General features: G+C 37.5%; 1 protein-coding gene across 3 annotated transcripts in view; it reads right to left on the bottom strand.

Annotated features, from left to right (window-relative positions):
• The window catches only part of SMG1 (SMG1 nonsense mediated mRNA decay associated PI3K related kinase), a 68,762-nt gene that overhangs the window by 10,757 nt on the left and 42,951 nt on the right, over positions 1 to 15,054 (bottom strand). For all 3 annotated transcript variants that reach the window (XM_037383241.1, XM_037383243.1, XM_037383242.1), the window contains 20 exons: positions 13,972 to 14,116; positions 13,555 to 13,693; positions 13,035 to 13,265; positions 12,762 to 12,939; positions 11,800 to 11,961; positions 11,292 to 11,509; positions 10,939 to 11,093; positions 9,780 to 10,002; positions 8,572 to 8,818; positions 7,752 to 7,981; positions 6,928 to 7,176; positions 6,399 to 6,537; positions 6,207 to 6,316; positions 5,375 to 5,593; positions 4,747 to 4,937; positions 3,960 to 4,132; positions 3,299 to 3,578; positions 2,293 to 2,565; positions 1,928 to 2,162; positions 217 to 443 (listed from right to left, as the gene is read on the bottom strand). In XM_037383241.1, coding sequence (XP_037239138.1) covers positions 217 to 443; positions 1,928 to 2,162; positions 2,293 to 2,565; positions 3,299 to 3,578; positions 3,960 to 4,132; positions 4,747 to 4,937; positions 5,375 to 5,593; positions 6,207 to 6,316; positions 6,399 to 6,537; positions 6,928 to 7,176; positions 7,752 to 7,981; positions 8,572 to 8,818; positions 9,780 to 10,002; positions 10,939 to 11,093; positions 11,292 to 11,509; positions 11,800 to 11,961; positions 12,762 to 12,939; positions 13,035 to 13,265; positions 13,555 to 13,693; positions 13,972 to 14,116 — 4,024 coding nt within the window. The remainder of the gene's footprint in view (positions 1 to 216; positions 444 to 1,927; positions 2,163 to 2,292; positions 2,566 to 3,298; positions 3,579 to 3,959; positions 4,133 to 4,746; positions 4,938 to 5,374; positions 5,594 to 6,206; positions 6,317 to 6,398; positions 6,538 to 6,927; positions 7,177 to 7,751; positions 7,982 to 8,571; positions 8,819 to 9,779; positions 10,003 to 10,938; positions 11,094 to 11,291; positions 11,510 to 11,799; positions 11,962 to 12,761; positions 12,940 to 13,034; positions 13,266 to 13,554; positions 13,694 to 13,971; positions 14,117 to 15,054) is intronic.

Genomic DNA, 15,054 nt, shown 5'->3' with positions numbered 1-15,054 from the left:
TAAGTGTAAATTGCTGTAGCTCTGTATTTCTGTGTACGCATGCGGATAAACGCACAGAGAGGAAACACGTGCAGTTTAGACACTGCACTCTGCTTCAGGGTATTCTCAGGAGGAAAAGCCTGGGTGTCAAACAAGTAATAAAATTCAGACAAGCTAGTGCTCTTCAGTCTTCATTTTCTCATACCTGATTTTTTTTTTTTTAAAAAAGTGATTTACCTTGCAACATCGATGTAATGAGTATGCATTTCTTCCTCTAGTCCCATAGCAGCGTTTCGTAAGTAGGCTTGAAGAGATTCCACCAGTGTTTGCAAGGGGACTCCATCAGTTGTTTGTTCAATAAGATTATCTAATTCATGGAGCATACTTTCTAAAGTATACTCTCCTTTCATCAAGCACCTGAGCGCTTCAGGAAAAATGATCTGTCGGAAATTTGAGTTCAATTCCTGTTGGGAATCATGAAAACGTAAGAAATTTTCCCCTCTGAAAAAATATCATGTGCAACTTTTCTCATTTTAGTATTAGTCTGCCCTGCAGTAGACATCAGTTAAAAGATAACGGTGGTCAGTCAAGGGTCCAAATCTTACTTTTTTAAAATTAAAGAAATCAGGAATACATTAAATCCTGGACAAACCCAAAGGTTTGACATCTGCACAATGTAGCAACAACTACCTCAACAGCATCAGCAGCAACACCTTACAGCAATCCTCAGCAGAGGATTGGTGGTACAGAGATCACACTTCACAAGCCAAGTTCATCAAAATTGGTAGCTTTTCTTTTCCATTATGTAACTATCAATGAGTTAAATTATATACTGAATTTATGATTTCCTAGACTGATTAGACTAGGTAAGGGAAACTAATCTAAAACTTGCCAGGTAATGATTATTTTGCTACAGTCCTACTCACGACACAGAAATCAATACAGGTAAGAAACACAATACCTTAAGTGGCACAAAGCAATTTTCTCCAAGCAGAATACAACAGAGGGCTAAAGGCAGCTACAGAAAGAACCAACCAACATGCTCTGTCTCCAAAATGAGACAAGACACGCCAAAAAGATTCGTAACCTTAACTGCCCAGTGAGTTACACATCTTACTTAAGAGCTCACACAGCGAGGACTACAATGTGTAGGTGAAAGATGTCAGCTGCAATGCAATGAAATTGCACGTACGTTTCTGCAAAATTTCTGAAGCACCAATATTTTGAAGAGCGACAAAACTAAGTGATTAAAATCTCCATGCACTTACACAGGTTGGTAGGAAAATATTTTTCAAATACAATACTGAAGAACCAAAAGCCTCAAAAAGCTATTTACACCAGCCACAGTTTATAAACCCCCCAAACCTTCGGCACATATTTCACTCAAGCTTCCGCTAATGTTTTGTGGTTTGAAGTAGAAACATTTCTAAACCACAAAATTATAAATGCATTTTTCTCCTTTTGCAATCTTGGAGATAGGGGCCTGTAAAACATGTTTTCAGAATTTGTCTCAAACTACTTGTTTTCAGGTGAAAATAACTAAGGCTTAGCAGGAGCAGACAACAGAAAAGAACACAGATTAAACAGTTAGGAAGTTGTTCTGGACTGCCAGCAACAGAAGAATGAAAGCAACACATGATGCTGGTGTGTCTATAAATCTCATGCTAACTTTCTCACAGTTACTTACTTGACAGCAGTTTTTACAATTTGTCATGTACAGAACAAAATGTTTTCTTTCAACCAGTGAAATGTAAACGGTAGTAGTGAATGCCTGTTCAGCTCAGCCAAATACAGCTATCAAAACTAAGGTCCAAACCCAACAACAAAACTCAGCAGCACCATAAAGAACCATTTAGCTGTTTGAGGAAGAAGCTTTTAAGAATGGCTTAGCTAAAACCTTAGAAAGTTGGGGTTGAGGAAAGTATAGTAACATAAAAGTAAGTATCACCTGAAGCGAGATATATACTCCATTCGCTAAGTGAACAGCTTCTGATGCTTCAATTGGGTTAGGAATATCTAAGTCCTGGGGTACAAGATGACACTGCTTCAGCAACTGTACAAGGCACGTAACGTTCCCACTCATGCTGCAAAGCTCCTCCAAGAACCAGGCTCCATCTCTTGAAGTCAAATCAACCAGCTGCTCTCCAGCACTAGATGCTGCACCTTCCATCATCAGATTTCGCCTAGATGAATTATGACACTTACTTAAGACAACCTGCTTGCCATTGCATTCTCCACATGTTACTTGAATATTCCTTTTAGGTGGTCTCAAACATGAATGCGTACAAAAGAATTTCACAAGAGGCATCTCACCTCGTCAGCGTGCAAAGAGCAGAGATGATAACACTTGCTAAGCTCAGTGAGCCCTCCTCTCCATTCTCATGAAGGAACACTTTTATGCAACGTTCGATTTCTTTCAGCTGCTCTTCACAAACAGGTACAGTAACTGCCTCCTGTTTCAAACGCTCCACCTGCCTGATAAGTTTGTTATTTATATCTGCTGCATAGCGCTGTAGAGTCATTTCTGTAGCAGTTATGAACTGACACATACTTGGAGGTGGCTGAGGAGCATACTGCATTTCATACCTGTAAAGTAGAAGTACAATGACAAAATTCTCCCTTCTCAAGCACCAGCAAATTGCATTTTGCTCTGTGGGAGGAAAAACACACTGCATTTGAACAGTTCCCACACCACCTACACCATATCAGCTCTAAATACCACAGCAGTCGATGGCTACCCTAATGACACTTTTGTAAAATCCTAGAATGCACCATATTTCATACCTATTTGCAAGGACAGAAAACAATTAGTAGCCCTTGAGGCAAAGAACGATTAGAAAATAAGAAACAGGAAGAAAACAGGTTTCACTGTAAATGCTTGATATAATCTAGATCTTGTAAACCAAGCGGTAATAATGCTGAAATGGCCTGACTTCAGAACAACAACAAAAAAAACCTGCCTGAAAAATCTTGCTTTAATAAAGAGAATCTTTAGCTGACCTAAGTGATTTTTAAATACTAGAAGTTTCTGAACCCACTAAATATCACTACCCTAAGGCCACAAACATGGTTCTTCATTTATTCATTGCATGGCAACATTACTTGGTTTTCTTTTTGCAGTACCCAGATTAAACTTGAACTGTATTTTTAAAGCAGTTTTTCATCTTTTTCTACAGATTTCTAGAATTACAACTTAATCTTGTCTTGCTTTATAATTAAATCGGTCCTTGCAAAAGTATTAATCTTAATTAGAAAACTAAACCCCTAAGGTAGCTTGAAAATTAAGTTCTTCAAACAATCCATTATTCTGTCAACTTACTTCCTAAAGATATCCTGACAACGCTCTATTGTCATGTTACAGATGAGTTCTTCCATCCAGGTTTTCCACTGCTCTATTCGGTGCTTCTGGAACACAGCTTTTGGATACTGAAGAGCTACTGTTGCATAGTTGTGCAATTGTTCAAGACAACCACGTAAGACTGATCTTCTCTGCTGGAGAAGAGCCCCAACTTCCCCTTCCAGTTGTTCACACTGACTGATTAGATGTGCCTGGCCTGCATTTTGCAGAAACGCTGTTGCTGGTACATAACTTGGAGGACCTTATAAGAAAGATGGTTAAAAGTTATGATGCATCTCTGAAGCGCGTATATTTTACAGCATACAAATACTGAGCATTAACATCTTTTCAAAAATATTTTTTTTCTATGATAAAGGAGGCATGGAGAAGTCATACTGAGAATTTTGAGCACAAAGAAAGAGAATAATCTTGTGCCCAGCTGGGGTAAAACAGACAAGTTCCTTCATACAGCTTGGCACAGAAACCTTGAGTGCTCTAAATCACCCTTTGAAGAGCCCCCTTTCTTTCCATTTATTATACACAGGTCCTTGCCTTTAAGTCAGAGGATACTCATAATACCTCCTCATATTAAAGTCTAGTTATTTGCAAACCATTAAAAATCCACACAAATACTATTTTATACCTAGGTCCATTTGTGTGCTAATTTCTTGAAGAAGACTTGCAAGTTGTGTTGCCTCCAAATTAGTGAATGCAGTTTGGTAATGTGTTATCCACTGCTCAAATTCATTCAGCTTCACCTGGATTGCTTCCTGGACAGCTCTTTGTTGAGACTGCAACTGTGTGTGCTCAGAATACCTGAATTATTGAAGCCACAGAATCAAGTTAAGTATTACAAGAAAAAGAATACTTAACTATATCGAATACAAAACCCTACAGAAAAATACAACTACCTTGTCGACCAGAAAATGAACACATTCTCACCAATTATGTAAAACTTTAACAGTATTAATAATTCTGTTTACCTACAAAATAATGAATGCATATGCATATTCATGCAATTCTGAAATCCTTGATCAATTTCAAATAAACTTGAAAGCTAAAGAATTAGAAACTTGTATGAAAAGATTTTTCTGCTATTTATCAATAGCTGTATTATGTGGATTAATGTGATGGGACACCACATTCAGCACATTGTCTCTTGCCTTGACAGTCAGGTGTGGAACACTGACTAGCACAGGTTATATCGATAGAGTACGAGGCGTAGGACATAGATAAGATTATTCAGTAGGAAAACAGTTTCAGTAGTTCTTCTGTACAAGCAGCGACGTGCTGACTTTAAGAAGAGCTTTCACCCAGCTATTTATCTCTCTCATATATACATTTCTAACATTTAACTTGTAAGTGCATTACCAAATCGCAAATGGTATTGAACTGTGAGATTCCTGACAGGATTTCTGGCTCCTCTGTACCTGTGCTGAAGTGTGTGGGAGGGATGATCCACTCCGTCCGCGCCTTCCAGAAATTCTATCTCCTCCAGTAGTTTTCCTTGCAACTTTTCTACATCTGTCAACTGCTCTTGCAGGTTCAGATACTCTTCTAAACTACTGTCCAATTTTGGCAGCACAGCAAGCATTTCATCTCTGTTCTTAAACCAGTTAACCTATAACCAAGACACAGATGTTATAGAACTGGACTTAGTTCAAACAGATAAGAGAAAGTAATATACAGCAGCATTTAACCCTTCAGTGATGTTGTTCATCTAGGACTACATCCAGTGCTACAAGTACTAAAACTTAACAGACATTCTTCATTTAGATTGCTCACTAAACCTCTATTTTTATTCCTCTAGCCCAGATTTAGGCAAAACACTAAAACATGTTTTAGAATTACACACACAGAAAATGAAAACTAAATACTTGCAAGTTCCATACAAGCATATTGTATTTCCTCAATACAAACTCATTTTAGCTCAATAGAATTTGTGAACTACTTCTAATAAATGACCACCTCTTCCACCACTGCCAAAACACACATGTATTAAGTGAAAGCATAGGGCCTCATTTGGTTATAAAATAGAAATTTTTGTAGAAAACTCACCTTTATCTCGGCCACTCTTGAAGAAAACAGACTACGTGTAATATCTCTTTCCATTTCTCTTTTGCTTTGTTTGTTTTCAGCCTGCTGGCCACCACCACCATAGACAGCTCCAGCAAATCCTGCTTCACCTCCTGCTGTCCAGTCCACCAGAGGATCATAAACAAAAGCTTCAAGCAATGTAAGCAAAGTCTCTCTCCCACGCCGCATAATATGAAGGACCTGCATCACATTTTAAACATTCTGATCTTGCATTATCCTTCTATAGCAGTGGAATTTTAAGTGCAAAATGTTGTACTTGAGTAGGTACAGAAGTCCACAACCTATCCCAAGCCACTACAACTACAGAACACCACCACAATGTATACAAATGCGACAAAACTGTAGTAACATCACTAAAACTAAAGAATGCATTCTAGCCTTCCACAAAACCTCCATACTCTAGCAACAGACACTTGGAGAAGAAAACTCCCTTTTGTTCAAAGCATTTTTCTTTTTAAAACTTATCTGTCATGTTTATAAAGGACAAGTCCTGAAGAAAGAGGGCAAGTAAAACTTTACAAAGAAAGCTGCAGGAAAAACTTAACATTTTACATCTAGCACGACAAGTCCCCCTTCCCCCCCCCGAACTGTAATTGTACCATTACTTGCATATGTATTTATTTGACATTCTCTGATTTCTTAAATACCACTACAGGAAGTATCTAAAGTAAGTCCAATTAAAACCACAGCAGAAAAGACTTTATAAATCAACAGCAGAAGTTTAATAAAAAAAGTTCTAAGACAGCATTTGGCAAGTGATAGCCCTCAGTTTTCTGCAAGTTTCCCAACTTACCTGTTCACAAGAAAGCCTGAAAACCCCTTCCACTCCTGTCACTCCAAGTGCTGTCTCAATATTGTGCGTCATCCGGAACGGAACCTTCTCTGGTACCCTAAGGCTTTTTCCTTCAAGATAAAAATTTGTTTCTTTTAATCACCAAGAAGGGAAACCTTTCATTTGAATAACATATAGCATTTTTTAAATTACCTTTTTCAAAGCAAACATTATAATCTATGTGGACAACTTCTCCTGTAGTCATATCTATAAGAACATTATCCAGATGTCTGTCTCCAAGACCAATGATGTAGCCAACCATGGACATAACTGCAGTGGATCTTGCATACGACTTTAAAGAGAGTTTCAGGAAAAAATTATTTGTGGGAATCCTCTGCCAACACATTGGACTGACTACCATCTTAAAACATTTTAAGTGTAAGACAAATCAAAACCAACTTATTCCAAGCTGTCTTCTATTTGTTGTCTGATTATATTTTACAAGAGTTTTCATGTCTTAGGCTGATAATTCTAGTATAATAATGTAGAACTATCAGGTGTACACCCATTTTTCATTCCAGATGGTACAATTGCCAACCTTTCCCATTATATGAAACTTCAGCAGTGCTACCTCACCTAACTCACGAGTATCATTGCTTGAACACATCCCAGGCATTTGTTGCCCCTCATCCCATTAAAAACACAAGAGTTTCAAAGGGAAAATATATTTGTTGTAACTCACCTGCGTAACTCTCCACCATTCATCCGGTGTAGTACATGATGACCAGAGCTCCTTAGCTAGGAGATTTGGGGGAGTTGCTTCCATCAGTTCTTCTAGAACAGCCCTCATGACATTCAAGGGCCAGTCACGACGTGACACATCAAGACTAAGCCCAACTGCCTTTAAAGCAGGTCCAATTTTACTGTAGTAAAGTTCACTGGGTCTAGGCACTATTCCAGGATTCTGAGGAGTCTGGTACGAGTCCTGAGCCTAGGAAAGGTAAAAATGGCAGTTTACATATCGCAACTCATTACCACAGAAAAGTGTCCCAAATTCAGTTTTGGTGAGAATGAAATACAAAATCAACTCTTCTGAGCTGTGAAAGTCATCCTCAGTAGAGAAGTCTTTCAAAATTTGGTAGTTAAAAAAAGTCTGAATAAACTGAAAACACATTGTTTTGGCCTAACTCTACTCTTATCAAGGTAATTTCAAAAATATAAGTGAAAACTATATTTAAATGAGAATGAGAGAATGAGATTTAGAACTAAAATAATTTTAATTGAGGTTAACTGTTTGTTCAAAAGCAGTTCTCCTTGAATTCTTGTGCCAGAACAGTATATTTATGTTACATACTGATATATATATATATACACACACACACACACAAATACTTACATGGTTTCATCACCATCTGGTAAAATCCCAAGAGATATGAAACAGAACCATTTTGCATTATTACAAACAAAACACAATCCTTTTAAGACTACATTATTTAGAATTGCAAAGCAAATCTGAATAAGTGTTTCCCTTCTGATTTGTTCTAGCTGGCATCAAACATATGTTACCTTTTGTGCTTGTAAAGCAGCTTCTCGTTGTTGCCACCGCTTGTAGAGACCAAACAAAGGTGTAGCTCCATCCACCCACTGGATCAAGCCTGATCTTGTTCCTAGAGGTGTCACAGAGTAGTGCCTCGCGTGGAACCTTGGTGTCTCTTGACGGTTAATAGTAGCAAACATTGTGTTCACAATTGATAAGAATTGCATGATTCTTTCATCAAGATGCAAGTCTTCCAAACCTGGAATCAATTTATTTTGTTTAAAATTCAGTTTCTAGATAAAAAAAATTCTTCTCTTGCAGCACAAAACATGTAATTTTTTGAAATCCTACTTAATTTCAGACCATTAATAGTTTAATAAATTATGCAGATTAGGATGAGTTGTTCAGCCTAAACCTAAATGTTTACATAGCACTTACCTACTAGAATCACCAGTTTATGACAGCTCTTGGTGTAAGCAGTACACACAGCATAACGAATAGGCCTTGCCAGGAAGGCATGAAGTCTAAAGTTTGCTTCTAGGTGCTACCTTAACCTTCTGGAAAAAATGCATCCAGCTAATCCTAACAGTATGCAAGCAGAAAACTGTTCCTAAAGCAATTCTTATAAAGAAGGGGTCCGAAACACCCCGACTTAGCTTCACAAGGCCAAATTCCTTGAAAATGTATGGTGAAGTGGGAGGTGGGGATGAAAGGGAGCAGATGCTCTAAGCAACTCTTTCTCCATGTCATGCAGGCAGATAAAAATCACAACCATGCATCTTTCCAACTTCAATATAGTCTAATTTATAAAGAGACATTAACTTGTATGAGAAAATGTCAATTTCTTACCTTTGAACAGGTAGGGATAGTTCTTTCCATCTGAACCCAGGAAAAGCAGCTTTTTAGGTTTGGTTTTCGTAGGCAGGATTGTGATGGTGCTGCCCACGCTGTGAATTGTGACTGTGTCTCTGGTAGATACTTCTCCAGGAAGTGCTATTTCAGTGTTCATCATGGCAGCCAACCAAGGACTGATTTCTTCAAGTCGTAAAAGGTAACTAGCCCGCTTCTGTGCTCTTTGCTGCAAACTAAGCATAACCTATTCCACAAAAACATAGTTGTGTTTTAGGTTGAAGTTCATCTTAACAGCTAGCATTAAAAAAAACAAATAAAAACTACCACCAAAACAGACTTAATGACGGTCATTTTCCAGAAAGCATGGAGATTTTTCTTAAAATGCTTTTCACCCTTGCCACCCTACTAATCCATTTACAGCCTAGGATGAAGACGATCAAAACCTGAAAAACACCCTTTATGCAGCAAATATACCCTGCCTGGCAATAACTGCCAAAGTCATAAACAAATCAAACTCATCAAGAAGTTTGCTCCTGCATTTACAAATATTGGAGCTGTGGTCAAAGGCAGCAGCATTCAGCCACCTCCTCTTTATGTATCTGCATGCTTGCTTGTTCTGCAAAGCAGTAGGGGAACTAAAAACAAAAAGTATTTATATGAAAAACCTCGGTTCTGTCTAGCAAGACTTTTAAAAATCACCAGGTTGGTTCTAGATATTGTTTCTCCTCAGACCCATTAAAAACTAAGACAAGACCACATAACTGAAAATAAAATATCTTTGGGAAAGGTTGATCATTTGACTGTTGCTGCACAGCCCAAGGACTATGCTTAGATAACCAGAGTACCAACTTGTTAAATTTTAAATTCACTAAATTCAAACAGCATGGAGTTTCAGAAAGACAGTATTTAAAAAAATAAAGCCCTCTGCCCCTAAAAAACTGACAGCATCCCAGACAGCAGAAGATGCAAGATTTGGAAAAATTCAAATAAATTCATTGGGTAGAAATGCAGTAATGCACAAAGGAAGACTTGTTACAGAGGCAAAAATTACTGTGCTTTAGTGTCTAGCATGCCTGTGATTGCAGAGAAGACTAACTTTCAGGCTGCAATTTTGATATGGCAAGAAACCACTGAGGGTCAAGCACATGGTGTAGCAAGGGTACCAAGAATCTCCACACTGTACTCTTAGTCTGTGAATATAATACCTCTTTAAATGGCAGCCAGCTGCTTCCAGGTTTAGCAGGGTTCAAAGGATTCTTAAGTTTCTCTAGCGCGTTTTCAATTGCATCTCCATAGTTATCCTGAAACCATTTCTCATGAGGAGTTTCTGCAGGAGCTGCAGTGATGCTCCGTACGTGTTCCAAAGCAAATACAATGGGCTTCATTAGAGCTGTATGCTTTTCACGCATGATTGCTATTTTCTCCTCTCTATTAAACAAAAAAAAGACACCAAAATTTTCTCTTAACTCCATAAAACCAAGTTATTTCATAGGCAAAGCATTAAAATAAGACTGCAAATGAGACATCTAAGAATGCATAAAAATTATTACATCTCTAAAATGAGGTCTTCAAGAATTACAGTATTAAAAGGAAGTGTATTTCATTCCACATTGAATGCATGTTCCTATGAATGACACTTTTCCCCACCCCATTTTTTAAAACTGAAACATCTGAACCGGATTCTTCACCACTGGAAACCCTGAGGAGAAGCTCAGAGCTCAAACCACTCCAAGCAACTGATTTCCTTTAATAAAAAGTTCTTCACTACTACTTCCTGAGGATGTACAGGATGTACACACTATAATGAAGGGAAAGAGAAATATTCACATCAAGCTGTTCTCCCATCCCATGTCAGCACCAACTATAGAGTTCAAGAGGCATTCCTAAGCTTAGCCAAGTGCCCAGTGAATGGCCTTCCTCTTCCACAAACTCATTCAAAGGAAGACAAAGACAGACTTACTGAACACTGAAAACCAAAAGCAGTTTAAGAAGATCTGTTTACTCCCAATACCTGTATTTACAGTAAACTCCAAAAAGATTACACGTTTCAACATCCTTGTCCTCGTTTTAGATGACTTGTAAGACAGAACTTGGAAAACTATAAGATCTCATAATCCACAACTTCACATGCACTGGGTTCTAACACATTATTGGTACAGAACATGGATTCACAAGCAGACTTGTTCTTTCTCATTCAATTAGCATACTAGCTGTAGCATCAAAATATTCTTGAAATAAGGTCACTGCCTTACAAAGCAGCAGCTAGAATAATATGAATTCAGGAGCAACACCACTGCTTGACTATATGCTTCCCCAAGAACAAACATTTGTTAGGATTATCACTTGAATTATTCAGAGACATACTTTCGTAAAGTGTTGTTGTTTTGGACCCTCTTGACTTCATCTTCCAGTTGCTGAATCCTTCTGAGGACATACATGTGCTGCTGCAGTAAAACTCCCAACCAAAGTTCATCCCAAAGAACTGTAACTCTGCGCAGCTCAGCCACTAACATCTGAACCTGTGTAAAATAAATTAGGATTCACTTATTTTTAAGAGTACTAGTATTAAGACATTGTTGTAGATGAACTTGAAAAAAGATGACAGCCTAACAGCAAAGATGCACCAAACTTTCAGTAGGTCTACCCACAAGATACATGAATTATATTTTTTTGTGGTTCAAATAAAAGCACAAGTCGTATATATTTGCATTATTTACCTGCAATACCATTGTTGGATTTGCAGCAGAGAGTTTCTCCACAATTTTGCTGTAACAATCTTGCATCATTGCTTGATCTTCATTTAATCCAACTTTTGTGTCATCCTTACTACTTTCTTGAGAAGCTGGGGGGCTCCCTCCATCACACTCACCACCCAACAGCTCTTCTCCTTGAATATTACCTAGCAAAGTAGGGATGGCAGAAGGCAGCTTGTTTCCTAAAATAAAAGCAGATTTTAAAATATTATCTACACTGTTCTGGCCTTAAAAGATACATCATTCAATACTTCATTTAGCATCAGGTCCCCATATTACATTAAGCACTAGCAAAATATACAATGATAAAATTGAAAAAACTAAATCAAATTAAAGGTATCAGTGAGGTCCCATAAAAAAGTAGTCAAGAAAAACTATCAGTTACTGAAAAAAAAACACCCCTATCATCTTACGGAGTATATAAAGATATATTAGCTTTAGTGTATTTGAACATTTATTTTTCCCTCCATACCTGAAGTCTGGGATTCACTGCTAAGTGAAATGGTACCCACTATTGCAGGATATAGTATGAGATGAGGAGAATCTTGAGCCACTCGACACAGTAAGTTGCAAATACTCTGACGAACATACACTTCTGGGTGATTCAGGCGGGAGAAAAGCTGAGGTATAATACCTTTATAAACAGGAAAAGAAGATGTGCTGACTCAATTTCAAGTGATGCATATTTTTATTTTCTTTTTAAAAGCAGGCTGGTTTTTCATTGAGGGAACATAAACGTCTAGTTTCCCAATAAAAACTTCTTTTAAATAACTGCTTTGCACAGTCCACACAGTAGCTTATTTTCTTCTACTATTCAAATACAGAATCCTTTAGTCAAGCACTAGGAATTGAGTTTTGCACACTTATCTGTCACATAATTTTTCAAAAATAAGGGGACTCACATTAGTAGCTCTTGAAGTTAGCATAACTGGATGTTTCAAGAGAAAGTAGAGTTTTACAATAGCTGGCCTCCTTTCCTGCTGCCTTCCACGCTTTAACTCAATAACCTTTTATGGGGAAGTCCCTGAGCAACCTGGACCAGTAGTGTAGTGACAAACAACTATTTGAGATACCTGGCTATACCCACACATCCTTCTCTGAACTGCATTTCAAACCATAGCTAAGAAAATACTAGTTGCTTGTGGTTTTTTTTAAGGTGGTAATATAATGTAATATTTGACAAACTACATCTCCTTTCCCCTTTCAATGCCTTAAGGCACAGGAGGGAGGGAAACAGAATCTATGCCACCTATCTATTTTAAGATCAGAATACATGGTAGACAAATGCCTTCAATGAAATTATTTAGTAAAAGCCAGGCCCTCTTTCCATCATGCTTAAATAAAAATGCTATGAAAGGACAATGATACCTTTCTGCCTGTGTTTAGAGAAAATGCATCAAAATTCATTTTAATAACTAGATAACATATATTTACCTCTCCAAGGAGCAGTAGGTGTAGTTTCTAGCCCATGCTCCAGATACTGTCTAAGCTCTCCAGCATGTTTCACAAGCAATCGTAACAGTCTTAGAGTTGCCATCACAATAACATCATCAGTGCTTTGCTCAGAAGTATTTCTTAAGTGCAGCCTGGGATCATCTTCATCAAGTGGAACCTTGAAAGAAAGAAATACTCCTCTAAGCTAAGTATACGGTTCATATCATATAGAAAAGTCTCTGACTGAATTTCCTCATCAGCACAAACACTAACCTGACCAGCATTGAGTTTGAGGAAAGTAAAGTATGCACTGCAGGAGAGTTTATAGAGACTGAAGATTCTGTCTACAACTTTCCTCCAAACTTTAATTAACCCTTCTGTTGCGTTTTCATCAAGATCTGAAAGCCAGGGACAACTTGTTAATAACTGACGCCATATAACATCCACCATATCATCTTCTTCATTGTCTTCATTTTCAGTGATTTGTAGAGTCATATCTTCATCCTAAATGCAAATAAAGAGAAAACAGATTTAAGTCCTCCAACCATTTCTACAAGCAATATTAGTTCCTAATCCAGTTTTTGTCTAGGCAACTGATGCAACTGCACATACTTGATCATATTACCGTAGTCCACAGACGTGTTACCACTTAGCTAGGAGATTGTTTCTTAAGAGGACTCTTGTCTGAATTTTAAACTTGAAAACATTTACAAGAGTCAAGAATCACAAGTAGAGGAAAAATAACATTCACACTGAAGTTAAACATTTTTTAAACAAGCAAATTTACACTTACTTGAATCCCAGCTGGACGACACACTGCTTGCCCAAGAATCCCATAGATTTTCTCTTTATCTTCTTCTGCAATGTTGTCTGGAAGCAAGTTCTGAACCTCAGATTTTTCCCGGGGCAGAAGACGAACACCTTCTCCCTGACTGTAACAATTAATGAATTACTGATCCCCAATATATTAGTACTCACAGAGCTACTGAACCCATTAAGACTGTGCATATAAAATTTATCGAAGGAAGAAATCTTCATCCTTATCTCAGAATTAAACTTCTTTTTAAAGAGGGCAATAATCAAGAGAACATTCAGTTCTCTGATCACATGCAACTTCAGACCCCAAAGAACAGTAACCAAACACAAAGCTAGGGTTTATCTTAAGGAAACTAACTGTGCCATTTAAGTTTAAACATTAGGATGAATTTACCTAGCATTATCGACTACTTTCCGTCCCCATCTATAAGCCCAGCTAGCCAGGGCTGCCCAAGACTTGGCTACTTCAGGTGCCTGTACCGAAGACAAGTGATACAGCTGTCCCAAGATGAAGTCAGGTTCTCCAACTCCAATATTTACTGTGATGGGAGAAAAGAGCAATACATGTTATGATGCAAAGTCTACGTCTAATTTCTTTAGCATAGAGAATAACACTGTAAAGTATGTAGTATTTTTTTCAGTCAAGTTAGTACCCAAGAGGAAAATTTTCAAAAAGGAAATTACTTTTCAGTTCTGACACAGACTGCAAAACAAAGACCAGTTTTTCATTTGCTAACGACCACTGCCTATACCCTACAATTGCTTTCTCCTTCACAGAAAGAATGGAACTGAGGCAAGAAACTCATGGTCTCCAAAACAGCAAGATAATGCAGGAACAGACTTTTATGAAGTACCTAGGGCAGTGTGTTTATTTGTGTATATATATATATATTTTCTTCACTGTCAAGTCAAAGCACCTACCACTCAACATCCATTAACAGATGTTAAAATAATTCTGACCCTGCAAGACAGGAATTAAGTTATTTATGAAATCCATGTCTAAGCAAAGAAATAACTTTATCTTGACATTTGAAGAAAAGTCTGCTGAAAACTAGGAATTTAGGGTACATTTTGGGGCAACAGAAGTGTTCAAATTAAGTATAGGTTTTCTTGTTATCTTTAATCTAAAGGTAACAGCTTTTCACAATTATCAAGGCCTTAAAAAAATAAATCCTGATGACACTTAATCTGAAAGATTTCATTCAAACTTTAGCAAACACAGGAGCCGAAAGCAGACAACAACATAACAAAAATTAATAGCCTCCTCAACATAAAATAAATGCATTCCAGTTTCTTCTCCAGCCACCATCACTTGAATCAGAAAAATGTGAAAGAAATATGAGACAACAATCTTAAGGTGTTTGGGGTTTTTAACTGTGTATAGCTACCTATTGCACAAAGCACACAGTGTTTATACATGTATTAGGAAAACAAATACATGAGTGATGGAGCACTTAGTGTTTATCAGTGTAAATGA

Source organism: Falco rusticolus, chromosome 4, assembly GCF_015220075.1.
Source record: "Falco rusticolus isolate bFalRus1 chromosome 4, bFalRus1.pri, whole genome shotgun sequence".
NCBI lineage: Eukaryota > Metazoa > Chordata > Aves > Falconiformes > Falconidae > Falco > Falco rusticolus.
Note: the sequence above shows the minus strand (reverse complement) of the source record. Positions and strands in the feature narration are given on the sequence as shown.